General features: G+C 46.2%; 1 protein-coding gene and 1 pseudogene across 4 annotated transcripts in view; both read left to right on the forward strand.

Moving 5' to 3' along the window:
- Positions 1 to 27,996, forward strand: part of LOC144132472 (cytochrome P450 4c3-like) — a 56,660-nt gene that overhangs the window by 17,549 nt on the left and 11,115 nt on the right. For 2 of the 4 annotated variants that reach the window (XM_077664907.1, XM_077664911.1), the window contains 7 exons: positions 3,312 to 3,505; positions 5,182 to 5,251; positions 6,150 to 6,276; positions 10,908 to 11,096; positions 12,829 to 12,999; positions 18,803 to 18,869; positions 26,064 to 26,243. In XM_077664907.1, the coding sequence (XP_077521033.1) occupies positions 3,312 to 3,505; positions 5,182 to 5,251; positions 6,150 to 6,276; positions 10,908 to 11,096; positions 12,829 to 12,999; positions 18,803 to 18,869; positions 26,064 to 26,243 (998 nt within the window). The remainder of the gene's footprint in view (positions 1 to 3,311; positions 3,506 to 5,181; positions 5,252 to 6,149; positions 6,277 to 10,907; positions 11,097 to 12,828; positions 13,000 to 18,802; positions 18,870 to 26,063; positions 26,244 to 27,996) is intronic. The other 2 variants (XM_077664908.1, XM_077664909.1) reach the window with 2 other exon arrangements.
- On the forward strand, positions 26,534 to 27,961 carry LOC144133628 (uncharacterized; annotated as a pseudogene).

Raw genomic sequence — 27,996 nt, forward strand, 5'->3', positions numbered from 1 at the left:
CTTTACCTTTTGAATCCCTTCCAAAATCAGTTGCGTCTAGTATATCAGGCGCAGAGACCCTGCTGTTTCTCTTATTTTTAACATATTTCCAGACTGCCTTTGGGTTTGTATTTAGTTGTTGGCCTAGTGTGCTGAAGTATGCCCTTTTCGCTTATATAGCGCACCGCTATATATCCCAGTGAAGCCGCCACGGAGCGAGCGCAAGGCGATGAGGTCGTCATATCAACGGCAAGACCACCTGCTAGGCGCGGCGCCGGCTCGGGGGCCACGGCACACGCGACGAGCGGCTCCCTTCTATATGCGGTGAGGAGCAAGCTGGCGTCACACCACCTGCTCGCTCACAATCCATAACCAGTTCGCTCAAACGAATAAGACAGGCAACTCTGTCACCCTTTAAGCACAGCTAGCAGAAACGTGTGGCTTGAAGTTTTGAAAAAAAGAAAAAGAAAACGTGATACAAGCTTACGAATACTCAAGCATGAAAGGCAAGCTCCTCCACACTCTAGAGGAAGGAACAAATTGTCTGGGCGCATAGGGTCCTATTGACAGCACCACACAAAGGTCGCGAAAAGTATGTGCAGCGCTTGTACCTCCTTTCTCGCACGATGCAACACTTACAATACACAGGCGTGCTTTGCAGCCAATAAAATGTTACAAACTTGAGGCCGAGCAAAAACAGAGAGCTCTAGATCCACCCGAGCATGGGGTTGCTGCCTTGTCTGGAGAATTTGACTCCACCAAGACCTTTTATTCCGGAGCTGATGGAGGGCAACCTCAAGATACTGTACGGAATTCTAATCCCAGCGTATGCCACCAAAAGTTTAGATATTTTTACCCAATTAACCTAACCAGAACTTTGTAGAATTATCCACATTTAGAGCCGCGCTAGAATCTTCACAGAATTAGCTCAGCTAAATGCAAAGCGTCAAGCACGCCATTTTATATGAACAGAAATGGGGGACGTCATGAGAATAAGCTAAAATCTCGATTTCATACTGATCAAGAGATAATCCTCGAATAGCTATGGATATGATGACACTAAATAGTAAGGGTGCGTGAGTTAATGTAAATAACAAAGGTGATAGTGTTAGTCAGGTGGGGTGATTTAAGATTTATCTTGTATTGGTCCGTTCGTAGAATATGATTATGCCTTCAAGCAATACATCCCCGATGTTTTTATGTTCCATGACAGCAAACAAAAACCGTGACGCAATTTATCGAAGGGCTTCCCAAGATCCATGTCAATTAGATCAAGCTGACCGACCTCATCTGTTACTGACTCGAACACCAAGCGTGCAATATGTACATGAGTCTGGATACCGCGACCACGGACACCACATGCTTCATGGCAGGTTTCTGCGGCTTGCTTAAAGCTGGCATTTTTATCATGGCATGTGGTTTTTCACATAGTGAATATAATTTTGAAATAGTAAACAGTGTCCGTATCGGCGTGGGCAAGAGGAAGCGATGCGTGGCTCATTAGTGCTGTCGCTTCATATCTTTGAATGCAAAGCATACGTTTTCCCTAAAGTTCTTTTTTTTTTGCCTCGTGAGGTCTAACTGCTCACGGTGACTTTCTCGAAGTCGAAATAGACGGCAATGATCGGGCACAGAACGTTCCTGCATGAAACGATAAAACCGCTGCAGGTTCCAAAATATCCGAAATATTCGGCTTCTCAACACTGGCATGCACTCCTAATGGCCTTCCAATAGGCGTTATGTATTGAAAATGACCTGTTGGTGGGTGACGAATCACGCGTGCAAGCTGTACACAAAATTTCAGTATCGATGGGAGGTGCCGGTGCTAGAAAAAATCTTATCCTTCCTTTTTATTATTATTTGATTAACCCACTGCTGCTACTACCTGTTACTGGGCAAACATAAACGCTGTTATTCTTTTTCTGTTATCTATAGGTGCACATAAACTGCCATTCGCGTTTGGACCGCAAAGATGGCCAACTGCGGAAAGCAGCGTTAGCGAAAGGGGCTTTGTAAGTTGTTGGACTACTGGCGGCTGTACTGTAGTGCCTTAGCACACATAGGACAAATTAATGTGGGCCTGTGTCGATACACTACCGCATTCAAACGACGAACAGCCTACGCTCACTGAAAAAGTAGCATTTATGGGCTACTAAAAGACGAAAAACGGAATAAATGTCATTCATCATGATATCAAAGCGGGCGAGTTGGTGATACATATTCAAAAATAAAAGCGCGAAAAACGGAGACGAAGAATAGAATACACTGGACAAGCATTGCAACCGAACAACTACCAGGCACGTGTTACTCTGTTGGGTCAAGATAGGCAACCTCACTGTCCTGCAGGAGCAGGGATGGTTTGCTGACGCCCAATCTGGGTTTTTTTTTTCTCATTTGGTAGGCTTCTACGATTAACCTGGTCAATTGGTCGGGGTGTTTATACAATATGTCACGATAGTTTAAGGAAGCAAAACAGGATTGTCACTATCTGCAAGGATCAACTAAATTAGTGGAGCGTTCAGACTCGAATGAGTTAAGATGTTCTCTGAGTCATGGGTTAACACGCCGTCCCGTTTGACCTATGTAAATTTGACCACAACAGAGAGCTATTTTATACAACACGCTCTCAGAACACGGTAAACAATTCTTATCATATAATGCCACAAGACCCCACAGATTGATTTGGTTGCGAGCCTTTTTTTTCTACAATTGAACAAATTTTATTCAGCTTATTTGGGGCCGTAAAAACAATATCCACTTCATACCTAAGGGCCACATTTTTAAGACCATGTGAGAGGCGGTGTTGGGTTGAAATAAAATAATTAAAAAGCTGAAAACTTCGGCTTTGCCGCGTTTTTGACATAAGGAACCGAAAAGGTAAAATTTCGCAGTCCTTCCTTATGTATACCGCCTGTCACATGGTGTACGCGACGTGGCGTACGCGTACGCGACGTACGCCATTCGTACGCTACGTGGCGCCTTTGGTTCCCTATCATGGGGTAGGTGTCTCTGCTGTGTTCCGCTCTTCCCCTCTTTTCATTTATTTTTCTTTATTTCTCTTCTTTTTTAAGCCCCCGTTGTGCCAAATCCCATGTTATATGAAGACGCTTCCATGCACTGCATGATCATTCTTGAAAAGATCGGTCCTCCGATCGAAACGTCACGTAAGATAAAAACGGTTCCTTAAACGAAGCGCATATACTCTCTCTCTTTATATATATATATATATATATATTGGATACCTCTCACTGTGACCTCAACTGGAATACTTGGTGAAAAGCACGGCCAAAGTCTTAATGCTGTTTGTGCTTACCATCTTTCCTTCTTTTCAGCTCAGGAGAAAAATGGCGTTCGAGGAGACGACTCTTGACACCGTCGTTCCACTTCCGAATCCTGGAAGACTTCATGCCCACCATAAACAAGGAGTCCATGATACTCGCCAAGAAATTGGGACAAAGGTCCCGTGAGAACGAAACGTTGGACGTCGTGCCTCTGATCGCTCTCTGCACACTAGACATCATATGCGGTGAGTCGCTTCCTGCGCAGGTGTTTATGCTGTTCATAATGCTGAAAATCGCGTTGCTCGAAATACAGCAACTATCTGTGCACTATTTTTTCGTGATACGCAGCTCAACCGGAGATTTAATCACTCTAGCGATCGATCTGTGAAACATTCAAATTTTCTGTTTATCAGCACCTTGATGTTTATCAAGCCCACATGTGGCACGCACAACATACAAAAACAACACGGTTAACAACTCTTACATTCCTTTAGATAAAGTGCCTGATAGGCCAAAGGGGACTACATCATTAAATTGATCTGACTATAGGTCACACGCTAAATAGCATAAAGCAAATAAGTTCTTTCTTTAAATTAAGAAAAGAGTATCAAACGATGGTAGTATGCTGCTTGTATGCACCGTTAAGAGTATCAGAAATAATGGCAATGAGCTTTTCTTTTCAAAAATGGAAAAATACAGAAACGGTGGCAAAGTGAAATCTTGCTTTAATAGCACGAAAAAATACGCTTTCTTTTAAGCAGAAAGTATCAAAAGGAAAGGAAAGATATAACGCGTTTAATATTGGAAATAAGAAATTAGATCTTGCTGCTGAACGGGTCAAAATGAGCATATAAACTCGTAAAAGACTGCTTCTAAGCTTTAGCGTCATATAGCTTGGCCTGTTTCGAATGTGCTTTCGTTTCTTCCGCCTCTGTAAGTACTTTTTCAACCGCGGCGGCAGGTACGAAGACATCAGGAAATCATGATTCCTTTCTCTGAACGGCACAATCCCGAACTTTACCTTAAACAGCCCAGAGCATTCTGGAGGCGAAAAAGAAAAGTATAACAGCGGACACTAACCAAATTAAAAACTGCCGCTCCAGCCGCTTAAGACCGCAGTTAGAACCCCTTGCACGGAGAATGGTTCTCTGGTGTTTTTCTTTCCCGGTGGGCGGGGTGGGATAACTAAAAGCACGAAAATCTCACTTCTCTACTTCTCACGGGTCTACATTACCTACCAAAAAAATTTTGTGATCCTTTTAACCAAAAACTGCGCCTTTTAAAAAACTTTGAGACCAGCCGGGAAGCAAAGCCACAAAGCTGAATGACCTGATATGTGTTTTATGAATTCCTTCTACAGTCGTTTTTAAGCAGATTTGAATCATTGAGGTTGAATTAATACTGCAAAAATGAAGTTCAAGGAAAAATTTCGTGAATTCGACACTGTCATATCGAAATGAGCCTACTCCAGAAGTACACATGATGATATTCTTCAAAATATTGGCAGACGTTTTCGTTGACGTCTCCTTTAGAGTTGCTCTAAGGAGCGTGTGAGAAATTGGGACATATTTTGGATAGATGCAAGGCTTGTGCGGATGATAAACTAACGTAGTTTTCTGTGTTACAGTTGAAACGAATTTCGCCCATTTAAAGAATAAGCATTCATTAATTTACTATACATAAAAAAGTACAAAATAAAACATAACCGAGTACAACAGAAGAAATACGTGAACACACTGAAGAAATTTCATCTTTTAATTATTTTTTATTGACAACACTCTTCTAACGCATTGCATGTTGTGTAGGTGGTAGCGCAGAAGTAAACTTATCTGGTTTAGATAGTTTGTACGTTGAGAAATAATCCAATTTTCACAGTGAAATGCGTTGTAATCACCAGTGCGCTAATGCTTGTCTGGTGCAGAGACAATCATGGGGTCAACAATATCTGCGCAGACCAACGAACACAGCCCTTACGTCATAGCAGTGAAGAGGTAAGTCTTTCGCGCAGATCGCGCAACATTGTCTACAGGAGAAAATTACCACACACAGGCGAAAATTCAGATCAGCAAATATTTTGCAATAACAAAGCCTTTACTTGCATCGTTGGCATGAGCCATCACGTGCAAACTTACATATCATGAGAGGTAAAGAAAAGGAGTGTAACCGTGGTTAGGGCAATTCTTGCACAACGGTGGTGGGATGTGAGATCAGCGTTTTATATTTCACGCAATCATACCTCTGTTGACCTAATCAGATGTTAGTTTTCTACTCTGACCTAAAAATTTAACGAGCGTTACCAAGGGCACATTGAAACAGCCGCGGTTCAAGAGTTAGCAAAGTTAATTTTATAACTTAACAGATTAACGAAAATATTACCGAGTAGAATAATATCTTCTTTACGCTGTAGCTCTAGTTCTTCCAATGAAAACACTGATCGGAACACCTGGAACTTTGACGACGTTGTGTGGCGTGTATTCTTCTCAATGCCAACAAGGCGCCATGAAAGGACCATTCCCTCTATCGAAGTCTGTTGATGAATATAATACGTACTAACAAAAAGTAGCATTTTCCTCTCCTCTGCACAACTGTGGTTGCAAGAACTGCCGTCAGGCCCAGTATTCACAAATTTATAGAAGCATTTCCCTCTTCACCATTATGACTGGTTATAACAGGCCTAATTGAACTCATTTGACCCTTCTTAAACCCTGTTTTGCTACTGCAGTGCATTTACAAGGCAACCTTTCGTATTGCAGTTTTCGCTTTACATACAATAGGTGTACCGGTTTGCCGTACAAACATATTATAGCAGCTGATGCAGTACTACAGCGTCGCACTTCTAAGCCTACTTATGTGTTTGTAACTCACAGCTCCCTACTCGCTCTCTTTCAGGATTGGCGAGCTGTTCGTGGAGCGTGTACTTAAGCCCATCCTCCAGATTGACTTCATATACAGGTGGACCCCCATGGGCAGGGAGTATCGCAGGTGCCTCCACACGCTTCACTCATTCACGCGCAAGGTATGCACTGTCCACGCACAAGAACAAAGGTTTTGCGAAGGCGTACACAGAAATTCAGTCCTGTGTTCTTTTTATTTTATGAGCGTATCATGCGGTTGTCATTATTGCCAAAGAGCATATGTTCAGTCAGGTAGCGTAGTTGGTCTTGCAGGAAACAGGAATACGCCGAGATATCCTCCAAATCACATCGTTTCGACGCCTTATTCCTTTATGGAGGAAAAACGCTAAGGCGCCCGTGTGCTGTGCGATGTCAGTGAACGTTAAAGATCCCCAGGTGGTCGAAATTATTCTGGAGTCCTCCACTAAGGCACCTCTTTCTTCCTTTCTTCCTTTCACTCCCTCCATTATCCCTTCCTTTACGGCGCGGTTCAGGTGTCCGCCGATATATGAGACAGATACTGCGCCATTACCTTTCCTCAAAAACCAATTAAATAAAAAATAAATTAAATTAAAAGATTACCATACTGTGATCACGCTTGAGTGAGTAAAAACTTTATTGAAAGAAAGTGTAGATTCGTGGTCAGTAAGTGAGGTCCAGACCATGTAGGCTTGAAGGTGATCTTCTACCTTTCGTTGGCTAGTCATGCAGGCATTGCGGAATCAGGGTGTCGAAAAGCCGTACGTGCAAATACTGGAAGATATCTGTAGTAACTACGCAGCTACCATAGTCCTCCGTAAAGTCAGCAATAAAATTCCAATAAGGAAAGGCGTCAGGCAGGAAGACTACAGGAGGTATTCCGAGGGATGAATTCGAAAGAGCTGAGGGTAAGAGTTAATGGCGAATACCTATATATTCGGAGATCCGCTGGTGATATTGCCTTGCTCAGTCACTCAGGAGATGAACTGCAAAGCATAGTCAATGAATTAGACAGGCAGAGCAGAACTGTGTGTCTAAAAATTAACATGCAAAACACAAAAGTAATGTTCAACAGCCTAGCAAGGGAACAGCAGTTCACAATTGGTAGCGAGGTGCTGGATGTAAAGGAATACGTCTACTTTGGGCAGATAGTGACAGCTGATCCGGATCTTGAGAGAGAAATAACCAGAAGAATAAGAATGGGGTGAAGTGCGAATAACAGGTTCTCTTAGATCATGATTGGCCGTTTATCAATCTCCGTCAAGACAAAACTACACAACAGCTGTACCGTACCGGTAGTCACCTACGGGCCAGAATCGTGGAGGCTAACGAAAAGGTTTCAGCTTAAGTAATGGACAACGCAGCGAGCCATGGAAAGGAAAAATATAGGTTTAACGTTAAGAGACTGGAAACGGGAAGAGTGGGTGAGGGAACAAACGAGGAATGATGACATCCTAGTCGAAATGAAGAGGAAGAAATGGGCTTGGGCAGGGCATGCAATGCGAAGGCAGGATAACCGCTGGTCCTTAAGTGTAACGGAGTAGATTCCAAGAATAGCAGTGCGCGGCAGATTAGGTGGGCGGATGAGATTAAGAAGTTTGTGGGCAACGGTGGTCGCAGCTGGCAAGTGATAGGGTTAATTGAAGAGACATGGGAGAGGTCTTTGCCCTGCTGTGGGCACAGTCCGGCTGCTGCTGGTGATGATGAAAAACTTTCGCCCTCGCGATGTGAGCATTAGAAACGTGAATTCAACTTCCATATATTATATGTATTTCAAATAAAATAATTACTTTCTATTGTTTCTAAGGAAGAAAGAAAAATATGAGGCAAAAGTCTTTGAACGCCGGACAAGGCCTCAGCTCCCTTGTACAGTTTGAAGTACAGTACAGTGACAAGACGACCTAGAAAGAAAAAAAAAGGCTCGCCAATTGCTTGAAAAGTTGCCGCAGGAGGCCAATAAATCAGGAAATATTAGCAGATTTCCTCTGTACACAGAAAGAAATTGATGAAAAATGGAAGACTGTCTTACGGTAGTAATAGTGATCTCGGAAAAATGTACAGCAGATGCCAAATTTGCTACGATGTTGTTAGAACATAATAGCGCATAAGTTTGGGCATTATACACGTCATTTTCAACAACTAGCCTTCTATTTTTCCTTAAAACGTTCGAGAGAAATACTGAATTCAAGATCACACCAAAACCTTTTTAGGGCGGTAGGTGCTTGGCAGTTAGTTTTCTGTTTCCTGTTGTTGGTGTGAGTCGTAGGGATCAATTTTCCCTCATGTCCACAATTCATAGACAGAAATTTCAACATTAGAATATTGCAAGTTTTTGTTATTTGGAAAAGTTGAACTTGATGGTCCTTTATTTCAATGAGCAACAAAATCTTTGTTTTAACGTTCTTTGATCATTCGTATCGAGCAGTTGAATGTCGCATAGAAAACATATATTGAACGTTTTCGAGCATAGAGAAAACGTTAAAAACAAAAAATGCAAGAGCGCCGACGGGGGATCCGAGTACAAATTGATCTTTATAGCTAGATGTTGCAATATATTAACAAAAAGGCGTTCATAAATTCCTTCGCGTTGAAATATGCTATTGTCCATTATAGGTGGGTATGGTTCGAATATGGTACTGTAAAAAATTATCTTGAATGGGGGATACAATCGAGTTTTGTGTATATGTTTGAACAAGCGTTAAAAATACACTTGATCTGCTTTGAGACAACTGTGTTTCAAAAACAGACGTGCTATAACCAAATATTGAGGATGACCGTAATACCCATGAATTGCTGTAACCCCTTCTTATGTACAGTGATCATTTTGTTATAATTGCGTTTAGTCGTAGCACGCAATACGAGAATACAATAATATAATTTATGATGAAAAGTTCATAGTACATAGGTAACGTCAATCATTCTGGCATGGCATCGACGATGTTGTGAAGACAACGAACTTTTTTATATATATCAGATGCAAGATGAGAAACATGAATGTGCTAAGAAACAGTTTTAAGAAACAGACGTCAAGGAATTTATTACTGGGTATTCAAATAATTATTGGACTGCTGTATTGGATATTCAACAGTGAATGCTACTGACCGGCCTAAATACAATGTAGGTAACTTTCGTCACGTTTACGGTGAGGCTGTTTGACTGTAAACATGCGCGTAATCTAGTTACATAAATATTATTCATACTTTCTAGGGCAGGCAGCGAAGAGGCAGTAAGAAGAGGCTCGTAGGGGAAGGGAGTCGCCGGCGTACATTACAACGTTGGGAGAATCCTAATATTTGGGATATATCAGCAATTTACATTAGGAATAATAAGGGTCTTAATATAGAACATTACGGAGGACGCTGAGTGACGGCTACCTTATAGGAACAGTTTTGATTTAGGTAAACATACTGTGAGCGGTTTTTTAAATTGCTGGTAAGCTGATCTGCGGGTATTCCGTGTACACCGTAGCCTCGTAACTTATTTTAAAGAATATAGTAAGGCGTACGCAGTCAAATGCCATTGGAAAATCAGGAAGAATACCTGAAGTGCACCTATGCTTCTGAATAATATCGATGGTTTTGTCTTTAACTGTGAGGAGTGCTTGTTCCGTGGGCCTGTTCTTGAAAAACCTACACTTTGAAGAAACTATAACGTTTGCTGAGAAACTTTTGTAATCCGCAGTAAACTTCACCCTCAAACATTTTGGTTAATTTTATTAATAATAAAATACGTCCATAATTAGAGACATTTCTGTTACCACCTTTTACATTAGCACTCACTCGAACAAGTTTATGTCACCAGGGAGCATATCAGTATCGAACATAAGATTCCCTAATAGAAATGTCGTATCCCACTGCACAACTGTAGCACTACGCCCGTTGAGCAATAAAAGTATTGTCACATGTATAAATGCGTGTGGGCAATAACAGATAAAATTAATTACCCATTTTGCCATCGGTCATTTGAGCGCCATTACGCTAACTTATTAGCAAACTAGAAAAAAAGCAAAAATATTACACGCCTTCAACTGCACATGTCGTCATTCTAACTGTGTCTCTTACATTGCGGCAAAATTGCAGCCATCCTCTTCACTTCTCGTTTTCGCTGGCGCTTGTATATTGGTACCATTTCATTTACCCATTTTTTTTATTTGGACTAGCATTTGCACCACAGAAGTGTATTCTTCCATCTGCAACATTTCAGGCGAGAGATTACTCGATAGGTAATTCTAGCAAGACAAGAAGAAGGGTCGAGCGCTGTCATAAAAATTCAATATTGCTATTTTAAGTTAAATCCTCATAAAAATGTGCGTCGAATTACTAGCAATGTTGAACTTTTTCTGAGAGATGCCGTCCATACTTTACAGTGGCTACATCGGTAGACTCACGAACTTGCATTTGGCATTGTTCGCAACATCGATAAAAACTTAGCAAAATTTTTGTAAGAATAGCTACATTCCGGTAGTATTTAGAGCCTTCAGCGTGGCGGTGTCAGTGCCGCCACGCTGTAACGTGGTTGGTCACGTGGTGCGGAGCAGCTGTCGGCGGCGCGATGCCGTGGCTGATCCCGTGGTTGGTCACGTGGTTGGTCACGTAGCCAAGTACCACTCGGTCAGCTGTAGCTTCGTGTCATTCCAGGTTTCACGAGAGCTAAACCACCGCCAATGTTTCTTTAATTTGTTAGAAAACTGAATTGGAAAGCCGTGTTAACTGTGGTACATTTATGAATAGACGTTTTTAGTTTGTATTTGTCATTTGGTGTTGCTCCACCGCAGTTGATCGCCGAACGCAAGCAAACGCTGCGTAAAGAAGTCGACAGTGGCCTGATCAGCCTCGAGCACGACAGCTCCGAAGTAGGCCGCAAGAAAGCATGGCCCTTCCTAGACCTGCTCCTGCTGGAACACTTCAAGAACAACATCACGGAGGAAGGCATCAGGGAAGAGGTCGACACCTTCATGTTCGAGGTGCGCTGCCAAGGCAGAAAACATGCGCCGAAAGTGCAATCGTGTGGGTCAGTGTCTTGCATCTAAGCGTTTCTTTAGCAGACAACATATGTTTAATATTGCCCCTTGTACCAGATTCCCTCGATGCATCTTATAAAGTACAAAAACAGCTGCCAATAACTGTGCACAGACAGGTGTCACCTCTCCTGTGCCTTAATCTGAGACGTTTCTTCCAGCGCCGTATGTATATGCAAATGATGTGTTCCCTTACTTGGTGAGTTTTGCATTCTAGCTTGATGGTGTCGCTTACTGCGGTAATTTCACAACTTTAGAGCAGTATTAGTCAGTGGCAGGCTGTGCGTTTCGACATGCCGGCGAAAGTACGTTGAGAAATGCCGACGGCACTAAGACGTTAGTTTAGCCTTATGCCGTGCTGCCTCACCACAACATTGACCCGTACATGTTGCTGCGCTGATGCGTAAGGTCTGCCTTATCCGAAAGCATGCGTTTTATCGCCAACTACAAGGAAAAATTTATGTTGTTACCAAGAATGGAGTATTGCAAGATGCCTCACTCGGATAGTTCAAGAGACATGGATGGCAAGATTAAAGCTTAACGAAAGCTTTATGTTACAGCATATAGAAAGCATAGAATGAGTTCGGAAGCTCGCTTTATTGCTACTTTCAGGTATCGTCGTTACCAACGGAGAACATATGACCAATGATGGCAAGTAAATTACAGATGAGGATAAAGTTCCCACACGGTGTTGATAATATAAATCAAGTGGCAATAAGGAAAAATTGCAGCGCAGCAGTAACAAATACGAGACGAGAAGGACGCAAACACAAGCGCTCGTATTTGTTACTGCTGCGCTGCAATTTTTCCAGTATGCAGAACCAACTAGCCAGTCACTATGTTTTAGGCAATAAGGGATGGCACTTTTTTCATGTTTCTGTTCTGCCATATATGCGGCTCATATCACTTTAACCGATCGGTTCAAGGTGATCTTGGACCCAGGCGCCGCACAACAAATGAAAAAAATAAAAGCAGTGCTTCATTAAGCTATGCAGCGATGGTCACTCAGAGGAAGCAGCAAAGTGTCATTGGCTGAGAAAAGGAGGGGATGCAGAACAGAATATGAGATAAGGGTGGGTACTGTGATACCCGTGGACGACTTCGAGAAATGAAGGTTTGAAAAACCGATAATGAAAGACCTCAGCAGAGATGCACGAGTTAGGGTCAAATCGCTACAGCGTTGCAAACGGCGAGAGCTTTCGCTGCAATGTAGAATGCCAAGAACAAACTATGTGAGATCAGGATAGGTGGAAACTTGTTTGTAATAGCTGGAGGCTATAAAACTAAAACGAAAGGACGCTGCGGTTAGCAAAGAAATCGGAGCTAAAGAATATATAATCACCAAGAAGGCACAAGAGTACTGTGTAGTGAACCCTAAGAAACAGTACAGTATATCTTAAAAGAACATTAGCTAGCATAATGTACATACAAGGTAGAATTTGTTCTATCCATTTCATCATAATCTGGGCAATAAAGTGTTAGGTTTGGCAGGCTGGTCTGGAGAATTATAAAGAAAAAGAATGCGTAGCAAGGCTTCCCCACCACCGCCCCAGTTCGAAGGACACGCTGCGGCCAACGTCCGAGGTGCGAAATCTGGAGAGTGGCCTCTGCAGCTATACGCGTAAAATGAATTCGCTATCGTCAACCATATGATTTTTTATGTGCTTTCAAACTCCAGGGTCACGACACAACGGCGATCGGAATCAGCTGGGCGCTGTTCCTGATTGGCCATCATCCGAAGGAGCAGCTCATACACGAGGAACTGGACCTAATCTTCGGTGAGGACAGAGAGCGCCACGTCACCTCCGAGGACCTGAAGCAGATGAAGTACCTCGAGTGCGCGCTCAAGGTGAGACACAAAGGATTACGCGTGCTCAGAGGTTATGACTCCAAGGAGCAGTCAGAAAAGATGTGTCATTTTGATTTCAGGCTGCTCACAAGGAATCGTAGCTGCCGCGGTGGCTTAGTGGTTATTATGTTGGGCTGCTGACGCCAAACACTAGGGCTCGATTGTGTCCGCGGCGGCTGTATTTATATGGAGGCGAAATGTTGAGGCCCATGTGCGGCACGATGTGAGTGTGGTAAAGAATCCTAGGTGTTGGAACTTGGCCGGAGCCCTCCACTGCGTCGTCCCTCATAGCCTGAGTCACTATGGGACGTTAGACCCACAAACCAAAGAAAAGCAGGGGTTTGTTTTGGTAAATATTAGCGCAAAGCTTTCTAATGTTTGTTTCTTCTTGCTCAAAGCCTCCGGTTAGCGGCTTTATTACTTTGTTTGTGACGACGGATGCGAGATTTTAATCTAGTGTGTGTAGCCTTGCGCGACTTGTTCTACTCTGCTCGTGACTATAGTAGGCCCCTCACGTGCTTTACCTCGAAGCTGCTTCGTCAGCCCTAAATAGAGCATGGCCTAGAGCGGCGGCACGGCAGAAAGCGGCAGCGCGTCGCCGAGTCGTTCAGTTTCCACCGCGCAGGGCTAACGCAGCCAGGTGACAACATAGAGTGATATGTATCCGACATTGCGCTGCTTCCAAACAGAGACGAAAATAATGGAAATGGCAGCAGTTGTCTTTGCCACGTCCGCCCCTTTGCTGTTTCAGCTGCATTTCGAGCAGTCAATTCTTTGGAAAGTCGCCTCTTGGACGACGCGAGCTCCGCTTCGACGTCTCAAAGAAAGTTCATGCCCGCGCCTTCAAATCAGGAGCTAGGCGGTGCTCGACTTTTTTCGCGCTGTTCTAACCGTTTCCTTGGTTGACGAGTTACTCACTTCCACCGCCTGGATAGCATCGCACTGCTCTTCATAGCAATAGGAAAATAAAGGCATTAATTCAATTGGACAAGAGAATGTAAGATGGTAATATTCGTGCAACGTGCAGTCGAAAGTAAACGGTGTAGAAAAATGATTTATAGGAGATTAAACGGCAGCAACTGTTTAGCTTTAGCATCTAGTAGAACAAAGCGTGGAAAAAATAAAAAAATTAAAGAGTATTCTTCGCCCAGACGTTCTGAGATGCGTATCCTACTAGCACAAAGTAAAATGCGACAGACGCAGCTAGAATCCGAGAAATCAAAAATTCTTCTCATTTTCCATCAATATACAGAGAATTCTTGGAGAAAATATGTGGTTTCTTTTTTATTTTCTATTATAGATACCTCAAGAGCCCTTGAGGGCTTTACATGAGGGGTGCGCTAACAACCTGGTGTTAATAGAACATAGTTTCGATGGCTTTCGTAAAATGGTCCGGGTTTGTAAGAAGGATTGTACTGGTGGGAAGACTGTTCCAGTCACGCACTGTTTGGATGAAGAAGGAATGAAGATGGGTCACGGTGCGAGCAGGAGGTGGGTAAACGGCCTTGTGGTGGCTTGTGCGGGCTGAAGAACGATGGGGGTTTAACATACCGAAGCGGCTCCGGCTATGAGGAAAACCGTAGTGAAGGGCTCCGGAAATTGCGACCACCTGGGGTTTTGAACGTGTACTGACATCGCACAGTGCATGGGCCTCTTGAATTCCGCCGCCATCTACATTCCACCACCGCAGCCGGAATCGAGCCCGTGCCCTCCGGGTCACCCACCAGCCGACTCTCATAACCACTGAGCCACCACGGCGGCTGTCCTGAAAATAAAAGAAAAAGGGCAATATTTGCCTTTTAAACACGCGGTGGTTTTTATAGTCGGCACATGCAAGTGACGGCTGACAAATTTGCCAAACCGGTGGTCCAGTGGTCTCAGCATCCGCAGTTGGTACAAATGGGTGATAAAATGGGTACAAGTTTTTTTGCCTTGGCCTGGCGCTCGGCTTCACTGGTGTGAACTATTTTGAAATCGGCATTTGGCCGCGCTTTGTGCTCTGCCCTGGTCGGATGAAATTTTTGGAATGTGGTCTTTGGCCAACTTCTCTCTCCGCGACGGGTAAGCGATTCTGAAGAGACTGAAATACGTCTCGTACGGTAAAGCCTATTCTGGGCCTCTTTTTTTTTACCCAAGTTGGGGTCTGAGACTGTTTTCCCGAGCAATTAACGCCAGAGATGCCAAGGGTAAAACTTGTCCTTGTTGTATCAACGCTGGTCACCCGTCGGCACTGGGGATCGAACCCTGCACCTTTCCGCATGTGAGGAAAAGCTAAAAAACACCTTTACATGCCCAGAAATTCAGGACATGCGCATTTACATTGGAAGTTCTTTATGAACCCAATTCTTTCATCTGTAATAAGATACTCCTATAGCAATCATTATGTCGGCAGATATTTCCTTGGTAAGCTTGCTTTTTTTTTGCTATTAGCGTTTTTGGTGTCGTTTTCTATGGCAGTCTTAACTACTCGATACGGGCGATAGACGAACTTAAAAAAAGCTTGTGCGTTTTATGGAGCATTACAATCAATATTTATATATCAATACCTTACAATATTCCGCAATTGCACCAAGATTGAAATTGATGTCCAGGAATCCTGGGCTTGGGTGATCATCAATGTTTGAAGCGAAGAATGTGACTTCATTCGAATATTCAAGAAAAATTGGCTACTTGGGGCCTGCCAATAATGTGCAGACTACACGCTAAAATATTGCTCAGGCAAAACAAAGTCCAAATTGCACCGCTTGTAGAAGCCGTCAGCGTGGTGAAGACGTTCTCTTCACAGTCCCTGTCATCACCTTAGATTTCCCAAAACCCGCTCTTCAGATCCGTGTACTAGGAGTATTTTTCGTCGCAAAGGTGGTCTGGGATATTATCTATTCGAGGTTAAAGGTACCTTTCCTGCTTATGCTGTTAAATCTGCGGCTGTCAACATACAACCAAATATTTCCCTCTTCCCGTTTTAAGCGAGCGAAGGGTGCTGCCCAAATGCTCTTTTATGGCTGTATGACATCGGTGCATTGAATTTGCTTGACGCGGTCCCAAATGACCTGCTGTTCTCTTGTCGACGCATGGCAGGGGCTGTGGCGCAGAAGGAAGGTGTCTTCACCGATTATAATGAGCATAATAACAATATAATAAAAGAAGTCAGACGGACCTTGGACACGGAAGCAACAGAGCCTCTGCAACTGTGAATGAGGTTATGCGGAATTTGCTTGTGTTGGCAAGGGTTGGGTTAATGTCGGAAAGTCGGCTCTGGGATTCCGGTCACTAGGACCCCTGACGCTGAGTCTCAGAGGGTGAATGGATTCCTAACCTCAACGATCTCTTATAAGAAGACGATGCCCGTGCAGTGGTTGAGATGTCGGTGTTCATAGCTGAAGCTGGTTAACGACCACTTGGGTTCTCCTTTACGGATGCTGAGAATGCCTCTTGCAAAAGTGATCTCACGCTCGAGAAGTAGCTTTGCGTTCCCATTCAGAATGCCTTAAGTGCTTCAGGCAGGTTTGGCACCAATGGAGGCTAGAAAGGGGCGGACGTTCACTTCTTCATCGCGGACTCTGAGCACAATGTTGTGTTCTAGCTTGGTCTTTAAATAGTAGGGCTTCTTTCCGTTGAAAGCATGATAAACTTAATTCGAAGGTTGATGCTTGCTTGATGCTCACTCCAGAAGTCCATGCCCTGGATTGCGTCGCGGCAAAATACTGCTCCAGAACTATGAAGCTTACAGGTTAAGTATTCCCGTTCTCTTTTACTGAAAAATGAACACCTATACTTTTTTTAACGCCAACGATCGGTGCAGGGCATGGACTCTTCGATGGCTTGACGGCACGCAAGCAATCGTCCCGAAGGCGTAATAAGGCCGCCTCCCGTTGTGCGGGTTTCCGGGCCGCCCCAGGTGGTCACACTTTCTTTAGTTGAGCGTGCAACGGTCCACTAATAACTTATGAGTTGGAAGTGGTTCATATCTTTGCATTCCAGGTTTTTCTCCGAGTCTGGTCACGGCTTCGTCGGATGTTGTGATCGGCCTGAAGTTTGTCGCTCTTTAATACCTTAGAGATGTGGCTTTCTCGAAGTTACTTCGCGGCGTCGTTGACGTCGTCGTAGTGGATGCAGCGTGGTCATGCGCCGTTGTCGTTAATAGGGACCTAGTCGTTTCGCCGTGACGAAATATATCTGAAGGTTGCTTTCTTGAGTTCGATTAAGAGGGGCTGCAGGGACATTTTGTTGACTGGCACAGGGCATCTATGCAACAGCAGTGGATACGGACGTGTCGAGGTAGCCTCTTCTTCGCACAGTAGTCTTCAATCTCCCGTCGTCGTTGAACAGGGCATGGCAGCGGTGTGTCCATGGAAAAACTTGGCAGGCCAGTAACTTCGTTCGGACAGAGACGAAGAATGTGACCACAATCACTGCAATGAAACCACAATGGCCGGTCATTGCGAGTCCGTTATACATGGCATCTCCTAAGTCCCGCTCCTAGCTCGGAACTTGGAAAGGGAGTGCTTATGCGCAGGGTTTAAGTACAGCAGGTGAACGTCAAGGAAGGTTCAATACGGCTCATCCTGTCCAATTACTACTTACTGCCAGGACGTGAATAATTTCCAGAGATTATTGCTCTGACGTCGTTGTTAGTGGGATGCCTTAGTTAATCGGACTTTCTCGCCTGCAGTGTTTGGAAGTGTCGCGAAGTGCTGCTGGGTTGAGAAGTTCAGCAAGCCCACTAGGTCGGAAAGGTCCAGCCACTATTGGGCGTCTTCGAGACCTGGCCTTGGAATATTGGAGGCTCTCGGGGCTGCATTGGAATCTGCGGTGATTACTCGGCAGTAGACTGCATCTTCGGGGACAGAGCAAATTGGGAATCCAACACCTCCACCAGATATCACGTGCCGGTGAGGGCGCTGTGTCAATGAACATGAGGTCAATAGACGAGCGGACTGATAAAAATTCATTGCTGGGCTGAATTTCGCCCTCAGAATGTTGAGAAACTCGTGGGCGGCGAGGCCACAAGCGTACTCAGCTGTCGTTGCTGAACAGACTCACTGCCGTTCTCGGCTGTGCTTTGTTTGAACCTGGCATAAATTTTCGAGATAACACGCGGAAGGCATATAAGATTTTATCTAACAACGGCGAAGCAATCGCGCACAGTTGCGATAATTCGATAAATCTGGTCTTATCTCGAGTCACAGACAGTGTGAAAATGTCACGTGCCGGTGACTGTAAGGATAAACACACATTTCAAAGTTTCGAGCCGATATGATGTCATGCGAAAATCGGCGTAAGAAAATGTGGTTGCGTTGGGATTTTACGTTAATGCCCTTTCGATTGCGTCGTTGAATCTGTTTTGCCGTCACTTGTTCCGCTGCTACGTAGGCTTCTATTGGGGGAGAATACTGGAGAAGCATGGCGGGACGGGGGCGGTTGGTGTATAGCAGTTCTTTTGCGGAAAGGGAGTTGGCGGCTGGGCGGAGGTTGGTTCGCGGGACATACAATTTTATTTGTGTGTCCAGAGGTGCACCAAGTGGAGGGCAACTTTACTACAAAAAATCTGGTCGCATTATAGAAGGGTCCATCGGACCCTCTTGCATACAGGAGCCTCAGCAAACATGGAGACTGCGGCTTTCTGCCAACGCGGGCTATAATGCTGCAGCAGTAAAAGCTTCGTGCACCATTCGTTTTCACGTACGCTGGACGCCCTAAAGCGGCTGTGAGCTTGTACTGGTAAATGGCCAAAATAACCAAGCAATGGCAAGTGGACCAAAATAAATGTTCACATTTTAGTCTTTTTTCACTGTCCTTTCAGGAAAGCCAGCGCATATACCCGTCCGTGCCACTAACCACCAGAACCTGCATGGAACCTTTCACCGTGGGTGAGAACCGTAACTCTGTTTTCTGTTTTCCTTTGTTGATAGGCACTCCGAGAACAGTATTAGCACTTTTGGATCTATTGCCAGAGGACGCAGTTTCGTATGTGAAGGGGACCATTTACACTAACGCTCAAAGCGCTTAATTATCGGCACGAAAATATTTAATCCGCGTGATCAGAGAAAAATCAACAATCAAGCGAGAAGGTACACAACTCCAGTAAAAAATGGAGGCAAGCGTGCTAAAGAGGAGTGTTTGCTGCGATAATCACACGTCACCGGTTATCTTGTCTTGACATTACGGGGCCTGCCTAGCAAGAAACGGGCTTGGGCAAGGCATGTAACGCGAAGGCAAGGTGACCGATGGTCGTTCACGGTAATGGAACGGATTTCAAGATAAGGCAAGCTTAACAGGGGGAGCAGAAAGCTACTTGGGCAGATGAGATCAGGAAGTTTGCGGGGATAAGGAGACCGCAGCTTCCAGAGGACTGGGTTTAAGTGGAGAGATATAGCAGAGTCCTTTGTCCTGCAGGGGGCTGATGAGATACTATGTTATCCTTAATCTCGTAAAACATGGGAAGAAATTATTTATCTATGAATTTCGTTTGAAGTTTTAAAACAACCGTGTATGAGATACGGCGCAGTGAGAGTACAGAAAATAATAGGCCTTATGCGAAATGTGCTTTCATCTGGCAGCCGCCGCGCGCAGTCCGCCATGTTGGAGGATAGCTTCTGAAATCGCGACAAGTATATGTGTACGCAAGTCGCGGGCGCTCGAGTTTCCTCTTGCTCAACATGCTCAAATATTGTTTGGTGCCTTGCTGTACAGACAAGAGGAACAAGGGCTCCCAGGAAAAAAGGTAAGGGCACTTGATTCGAGCGAATGTCTATTTTTCGACCTCGCTCACCGACATCCGCGACACGAATTTGCGGAACCATCGCCACTTGTTGGTCGAGAGCATCGCGTGGCTTATATCTTTAACACTAGGTCGCAAAAGAGATTAGGAAGAAAACATTTTGTAGGCAACAAGAAAATAGCTTACAAAAGCTGTTTTTTTACTGCTGTTCAGGTACAGTGCTGCTAATATCTGCCTCGCAAGGGGCAATCGTGATTCGCTGTAATGGTGCGGTCCGCGGCTTGTCTCAATTGCCGCTGCTACCGCTATCCGACGCAGCGGTTTCACGCATGGTTATATTTTATCCAAATATTTATTTTGCTTTAAACAAGGCTAATGACGGGAATATAGGCGAGTGCAAGTAGTCAGCCTGAGCGGAAGCACGAAGCGTTTGCCCTACGCGATATCAATCATCTGTGTTCGCGTAACGTGTATGACCGTCCGACCTTTCATGCACGTTGTTCAGGGTAAGATCATGGAAAGTTGGTTGTAGATGGACGGCTTAATAATAATAATAATTGGTTTTTGGGGGAAAGGAAATGCCGCAGTATCTGTCTCATATTGATACGGGAATAAAAGAAGAGGCGGAGAGCGAGCGCGAGCGGCGAGCGCGCGGCTCTAGCACGAGGGAGATAGAACGAGAAAGCTTGGCCGCCGCCGGTCGTGCTTCGCCGGCTCTCCTCCGTACTGCTGCTATATTTCTCTGGGCGGGCCCGTGGCCACCCCGTGGCATCCCACACCGTAACATTTTGGTGGCAGCGGTGGGATCATGCCGCTCACCCGCTCCCAGAGTCAAGCACCCGACGTGCCAGACGACGAGTCCACCACCAGCCGATAGCGCCGACGACGCGGCGGCCGGCGCCGCTAGACCTAGGCGCTCGGAGGGGCTCGGCTCTTCGCAGCAGCCGGACGCCGGTGTTGAGCGCCTCCTGGATACAGTCACCCAACGGATGGACGCATGGGAGGCCCGTCTGACTGCCCAGGCTGGGGAGATGGAAGCTCTCCGGCGCGAACTCCGTCGCCTGGTGCCAGCCGAGCCGAGCACAGGTCAGGTGCCTTTGGGCCTCCCCGCCGCCGCTGTTTACGGCTCTGCCGTCGCTGGGCCTGCGGTCGTGGCCGCCAATGGCGTGCTCGGCGCGGGTGCGTCCTCGCCGCAGTGTTCGTTGGACGTTGTGGAATTGCCCACATTTGACAGCACCATCTCGTGGGATGCTTACCGCATCCAGCTGGACGGTATTGCGGCGGCGAGAGGCTGGGACGAGCAAATGAAGGCATGGATGCTCGTTGCAAAACTGAGGGGCCGCGCCACCGAGCTGCTGCAGAACGTGCCGCCCGACCAGCTGGGCTCTTACACTGTTCTGGCGGGCCTCCTCGCCGACCACTATGGTGCCTCAGGTCAACCCCGTGTGCAGTACCACCGCCTGCGAGCCCGCCGTCAAGAGCCCGGGGAGACGTACGAGGACCTCGCCGCCGCCATTGAGCGCCTGGCTCTGCAGTCGCTGCCGGGAGCGCCTCAGAACGCCGTGGCCCTGGTCGGCACCGAGGCGTTTGTCGACGCCATCCGACTCCCCGAGGTGCAGCGCTTGGTCCGCTCTGGCCGCCCTGATTCCGTCCGCGCCGCCATGGCGCTCGCCATCGAGGCGGAATTGACTTTGCTGGCCACGCGGGGGTCGCCACCGTCTGCCGAGCGCAGCGTCCGGGTGCAGGCTCCTCGGTCCGCAGCCCCAACTGCGGCCTCTATACGGCGCCTGCGGTGACTCCGACTTAGCTACCGGGTCCTCATCAGTGCCGTCGTCGCCTGCTGGCTCCATGCCTTCCCCACGCAATGCAGTCCCATAAACGGATCGCCGCTCAATAGGCATAAAACTCCCTAAAGTTAGCCTAACCAGTGTGGGACCTTCTTCGGCGACTGCAGACACCTTCGCCCAGTTCACACACTACGAATTCAACGAACAGTGTGACCGTTTCCTATCTGCGAGCCCACATTGCATCGCCCCAGGAAACCCTGCATCAAAGCACGGCCTGACTTCTCCGCCCCCCCCCCCCCCCCCCCCCCGATGGAAAGATGATACGGGAATAAAAGAAGAGGCGGAGAGCGAGCGCGAGCGGCGAGCGCGCGGCTCTAGCACGAGGGAGATAGAACGAGAAAGCTTGGCCGCTGCCGGTCGTGCTTCGCCGGCTCTCCTCCGTACTGCTGCTATATTTCTCTGGGCGGGCCCGTGGCCACCCCGTGGCATCCCGTAACAATATATCGTTGGACACCTGAACCGCGCAGTAAGGGAAGGGTAAAGGAGGGAGTGAAAGAAGAAAGGAAGAAAGATATTCCGTAGTGGAGGGCTCCGGAATAATTTCGACCACCTGGGGATCTTTAACGTGCACTGACATCGCACAGCACACGGGCGCCTTAGCGTTTTTCCTCCATAAAAACGCAGCCGCCGCGGTCGGGTTCGAACCCGGGAACTCCGGATCAGTAGTCGAGCGCCCTAACCACTGAGCCACCGCGGCGGGTAGTGAAGTAGCGGTTTCATCCTGCAGCGCATCGTAAGCCGCGTCTGCTGCCTGGCCGGTGTGGCCACGCGAATTTGTCGCTTTGATTGAGCACCTTTCAACATATGAGAAGTAGAACAATCGTCGAGTATCTATTACATAAAAAAGGACAATGCAGGGTTTAATTTACATTGTAAAGAATGCGTGGTCACTTCTATTTAGTCGCGATGGCCGCTGGCTCAATGGTTGTGGTGCTCGGCCCGAAAGGCGCATGGTTCGATACCGGCCGCGGCGGTCGAATTTCGATGGAGGCGAAATGCTAGAGGGCTGCAAACATGAGCATTAAGTTTTCTATCGATCGCCTACGGCTTTGTACAAACGCACTAAAAACTCTATTATTGCAGCAACTCCCTACTCGGGCAGGCACACTCGCAAAATTAATCGAACAAAATAAAAGCTGACCCAAACTATAGTAGGACAGAACTTAAAGAAACGGCAGTTGCGAACACTGGGCCACGATCCGCGGCCTACTGTATTACTCGGCTAGCCAGTCCCAAAAGTAAACGAAATCAGCTCTTTTAATGTCTGGCGTTCTTAAACAGGCCAGGTATCACAATTCTAGAGCTTATATTTTTTCACGTAATTACCTGAATGTTTAAGTGACAAGAGAAGTTTTAACAACGGGCTACTTTCTTGTCGTGGATGAATTCTGTGCGCCGGTCATAAATGCGGGCGGAGCTTCACTGCAGACATAAGTTGTATACGACTATAGACCCAAATTCGCGCTGCATTTTCAGGAGCAAACGAAAATTGCACTGCCTCGTGCGTTTCTTCGTCTTTAGCGTCGGCAGGCATGCATATGGTTCGGTGAAAAACATGTCCCGGTGTCGCTCCGAATGTGTTTTGGACGCGCAACAAGCCTTTGCAAAGTCATCTGGAAGCCTATGCAGCACAGATAGGCCAATTTACCACCTATGACTCATTCTTACATACGCAGTTTTCAGGAAATAGGACTTTCCGACGAGCACATGCCGTGCAAAAAGCTATCGGAGAACGCATTTCAAGCCAGAGCAGAGGACGCACTGGCCTTAGTCATCCTCCAACATGGCGGCGTTCCACCGGTTTCGCTTTTTTCCGCAAGATGGCGGCAGTTTTGCATGATGCTTATAAGGCGTAAGCCTTTCTTGGCTCAGGAGTGGCGTGGACGGAAGTTGTAGACGAAAGTTATCCGCAGAAGTGTGTGCACAACTGTCAATCACAAGTTTTATGGCAATTAAAATGTAATGTAAAAGTTGTTCAAGCAACATTTGATTAGCAACATATATTTGATGATAGTAGCTATAGTTTGTATACTTATAGCAAAAAATAGTAATAGATAGTGGTAATGATAGCTACTGATAGTGATAGTTATCGCTAGAGATCGCTAGTGGCAGTGATGGTAGTGATAATGACATCTGCCAGTAGTGATAGTACAAGAGATAGCGATAGAGGCGATGACAGTGTTGATAACAGCAATGATGACAGTGATGAATATGATGGTAGCGATAAAAATACGAATTAAAGCAATAACACAAAAAATACAAGGTAGAAATAACAAAAGAACAAAAGAAAAATATATCAGGAATAAAAATATTGAAATAATAAAAATAACGAAAAAATAAAAAAAAGACATAAATATAAATGACAGTGGTTTCGCATTTCCGCTGTTAAGCAGACATAGGTGCAATCCTGTAGTTTTTTCCGCCAAAATTAGTATTATTTTTGAAGTGAACAGGAATGTCTGTATAAGCGTGCTCTGGCGTTTGGCCTCCCTTGAAATGGGGTCGTTGCCAAAGGTGTCGAACTCCTGATCATGTTCTAATTAAGCCATGACCGCAGTCGCTGACCCACGGCAGCAGTTTCGTTTTAAGTATAGCAAGATGGGATCCGTAATTTGCAAAATTTCTTATAGAGAGAGCCTAGACAGGAAAACAATGAAAGTTGTTATACCTTGCAAAACGCGCTCTGAAGTTTTAAAGAGAGGTTCTCATTAATGCGTCAGAATTAGAACGCTTCTGGGAACAAAAACTCGGCGGTGGCCGTTTGTCAGTGACTAGCCACCGAGAAAGGGTAAAAAAAAAACATTTACTAAGGCCCCGAGCGGGATTCTAAGCGCACATTGAGATCACCTTTACTGGCCGCTCCATTAGATAACTTCTCCGTAGGCGCATTACTTTTTCTTTGTTACACTGAAAAATGCGGAGGAATTAGAAAGTCAAACACACGTCCCAAATCTCAGGACTGCATAATAAGCGTGAGGTGGAAACGCCTAGACACGTTTGCAGATAATCATCTTGCATAAAACATACACTGCAACCACTTGCGCGAAAGTCGGCGGTGGATGCCGAAGCAGGCAGATACCCCAACAAACCCTTCGTTTTAGGCTGCACACATTAGAAGGATTACGAACAAACACTCGTCTCCTTCCCCAACCAAGAACATTCTTTGCGGAAAGATTTCGGGCGCCTTAATTTTTCCACAGACGTTGTTGATTATGATCAAATGAGCGCAAGATCTACCAAAAAGCAGTTCGCCGCAACATCAGTCAGCCATGATTTTGCGGTCAAACCGTCAACCAGCACATTTATGGCCGTCAAAGGGGGCCGTTGCTGGAGCCCGCAACGTTTACCATGGGAACGAAAACGCTCTGTACTGAATGTGCGTGCCACGCGCCTCATGACCCGCTCCAAGCGAAAACGAATCCTCACGTGGCTCCAGCGTTCCACCTTGAAGCAATCAGAGAAGCCCCTGGACAAGCACGTTGCAACGCGTTGTCACAGGGAGCAGAACCAGGCAGAGGCCGCTCCAGCAGGGTTAGAGTTGCACTGCTCCGCTCCACACCACTGAGGGGTTCTCGTTCAGTGCGGTAGAATATGATCGTTGTGCGACAACACATATATCGCAAAATCAAGCTGCGCTCTAATTTCATGGTGGGGAATGCCGTAACCAGATGGACAAGATTTTTTTCTTTTCTTGCGTTCCCCAATGTGCTTGCAATTGTGGTCCAATGGGCTAGTTGGCAATTCATTTTTGGAAAAAACAGAGCACCCTTAAGACACGCATTAAGAAAGATGGGAGGGCACAGTGCTGTGCCCTCCCATCTTTCTCAGTCCGTGTCTTAAAGGTAAGCTGTTTTTTCCAAAAAAACTTTCCAATGTTAGGGAGTCGACTTGTGCGACATATTGAGAGATATGATAGTAAGTGCGGTACAGTTGGATTTCACACGCTATGAAAAAGAGCAAGTAATGTTTGGAATGAAAATTTAGGTCCTGTGCTCCAAGCAGGGAAGATGTGCTTAATTCTGGAAATCTCCAAGCGTGAAAATTGTAATTGGCGTGATAGGACATAAAGAAATGTTAAATGTGCTATGAAGGACGCCGTAGTGGAGGGCTGTGAAACAAATGAGACTCCTTGGAGCCGTCCAATCTGCGCTGAAATTGCACAGCACAAGATACTTGCTTCTGCATTTCGCTCCCATAGAACCACGTCCTCTGCAGCCGAGATCTAACGTGTCATCTTGGTTTCAGCCACCTCTAGCCAAGGGAACTAAGCCACCATGGTTGGTTTTTACAGACGTGCTTTAGTGACTGAGGGCGCTTCTTTAACCTGCCTGCAACGTAAATGCTTCAGGGCTGCTAGAACGCCGTAGATGATGCAAATAAACGAACCACCATGGAACAGAAATAGCCATATGCATTTATTTTTACTTCTACACAGGTCTTGTGATACATTCTGTTTGCATATATGATCCCCGGACTGGCTGATTTCATGTTTTCAGGCGGAACAACGCTTCCGAAAGGCTCCATCATCCAGATAGCCCCGTACTTCCTACACCGGGACCCGGCGGTGTTCCCGAAGCCCGAGGAGTTCCACCCGGAGCGCTTCTTCCCGGAGAACTCCAAGGGACGCCACCCGTACGCCTACGCACCTTTCTCGGCCGGGCCGAGGAACTGCATCGGTACGTGGCGCCTCAGCTTTTTCACGGTGATGTCATGATGTCAGTTAATGCTATTGCACATTGCCTAGCGCAGCTTCTTAGGTACAAGAAGCTGCCAAAAAGACTATCATACGATTCTCACAACTCACCCTGCATTTCTCACTACAGTATGTCTGCTGGTGCTTTTAACCAAGAGCTAGTAAGTCCTTCTTCCCCTAAGGCACTGCCTGTTCCTATTATAACGCGAAAGCGTTGAAGGCCCAGTTCTCCAAAGAATCGGGCATCGGCGTTGTGAACGAAATATCACTGGCATGGCTGTGGCAGGTGGTCCCCGGATGGCAGCGTCGGAGATAGGTGGCCACCTATGTAACGTGGCTCTGCGGCGTTATCACAACCTTCCCATCGGATAGTAAGCGAAGTGTCCACCGTGGGAGGTCGCCGTTAAAACAATAATTGGTCGCTCGGGAAGAGCGTCCTCGGTCGCACAGGGCCTACCGCTGGGAGCACCTGCATTCGTAAGGCAATGGCGCATCGCTTAACCGCTGCACCACTGCGCCAGGATGGGTAGATGACTCCCAAGGATCTAATCTATGAATTTTAAGTCAAGAACGACCTTCTTCATATATGAGAATTAACCCATTACGCTATCACATCATACCCTTAAGGCGAAATTTGTGCTCGTCACCCGGTCGCCACCGACACTTGGGAGCCCCTGGCAACGCCACCTCTCGAAAACTGGACCAAACAAGCGGCGTCGGCGGCCCCATCGTCACCGACAGCACCGTTTGCGTCAGCTATAAAACAGCGACACCCACCTTCGGCACACTGTGGGCTTTGCGGCTGTGCCACTGTACGGACCGCTAATCCGCTTACCTTCGTCATGCAGGTCGGTGTTCCATATACTCTTTTTGCTAAGAAATCTAGTAATTATTGTCTGGTGCAGCTGCCGAGCCCACAGTGCTGCTTCTGCCTTGCTGTTGAATGTGTCAATGTGATTCGTGCTTTACTATTACTATCGGGCGATGTTGAAACAAATCCGTGACCACCTAATACTGATGCTGTTTTGGCCGAACTGCAAAAGTTGAGCTCTGGTCAGAGAAAACTTATTTCTGAAGTCCAAGGCCTGAAAAAATCAACTAGTAACAACAGATAAAACAATATCTGCCCTAAGCGAACGAATTGCGAATCTTGAAACCCAATTTGAGGTAATTAGTACCCTGCGAACAGAAATCGAAACACTTCAAACCAGCACTGCTAGAACGACCCACCAGCTTTCCGAGATAGACACACGTCTGGATGATCTTGAGAACCGCTCAAGAAGAAACAATCTAGTATTATATGGACTTCCCGACCCAAATGAGAAAGAATCATATGACCAATCAGAAAAAATAATAATCCAGCACTGCCTTGATAGCTTGAACCTCGTAATCGACCCTAAAGACATAGAGCGCGCACACCGCCTTGGCCGTCACAGCATTGACCGCCAAAGACCTGTAATAGTGAAGCTGTCTGCTTTCAAAACCAAAGGGGTCATTCTTTCGAATGGCCCTAAGCTTAAAAATACAGATTTCAGTATCGGCGAAGATTTTTCTCGGCCCGTCCAAAATGCCCGAAAACACGTTGTGGCTTTCGCCAGAACCAAGTCAGGACCCTTTTCCCTTCGATACAAAACGCTGCACATGGGACCAAAACGTTATATGTTTGACCAAGACACACAGACCGCGAAAGAAATCGCATAGGAATCATGTCGCCGTCGGATCGCGCGCAAGCAACC

Source organism: Amblyomma americanum, chromosome 5 (genome assembly GCF_052857255.1).
Source record: "Amblyomma americanum isolate KBUSLIRL-KWMA chromosome 5, ASM5285725v1, whole genome shotgun sequence".
Taxonomy (NCBI): domain Eukaryota; kingdom Metazoa; phylum Arthropoda; class Arachnida; order Ixodida; family Ixodidae; genus Amblyomma; species Amblyomma americanum.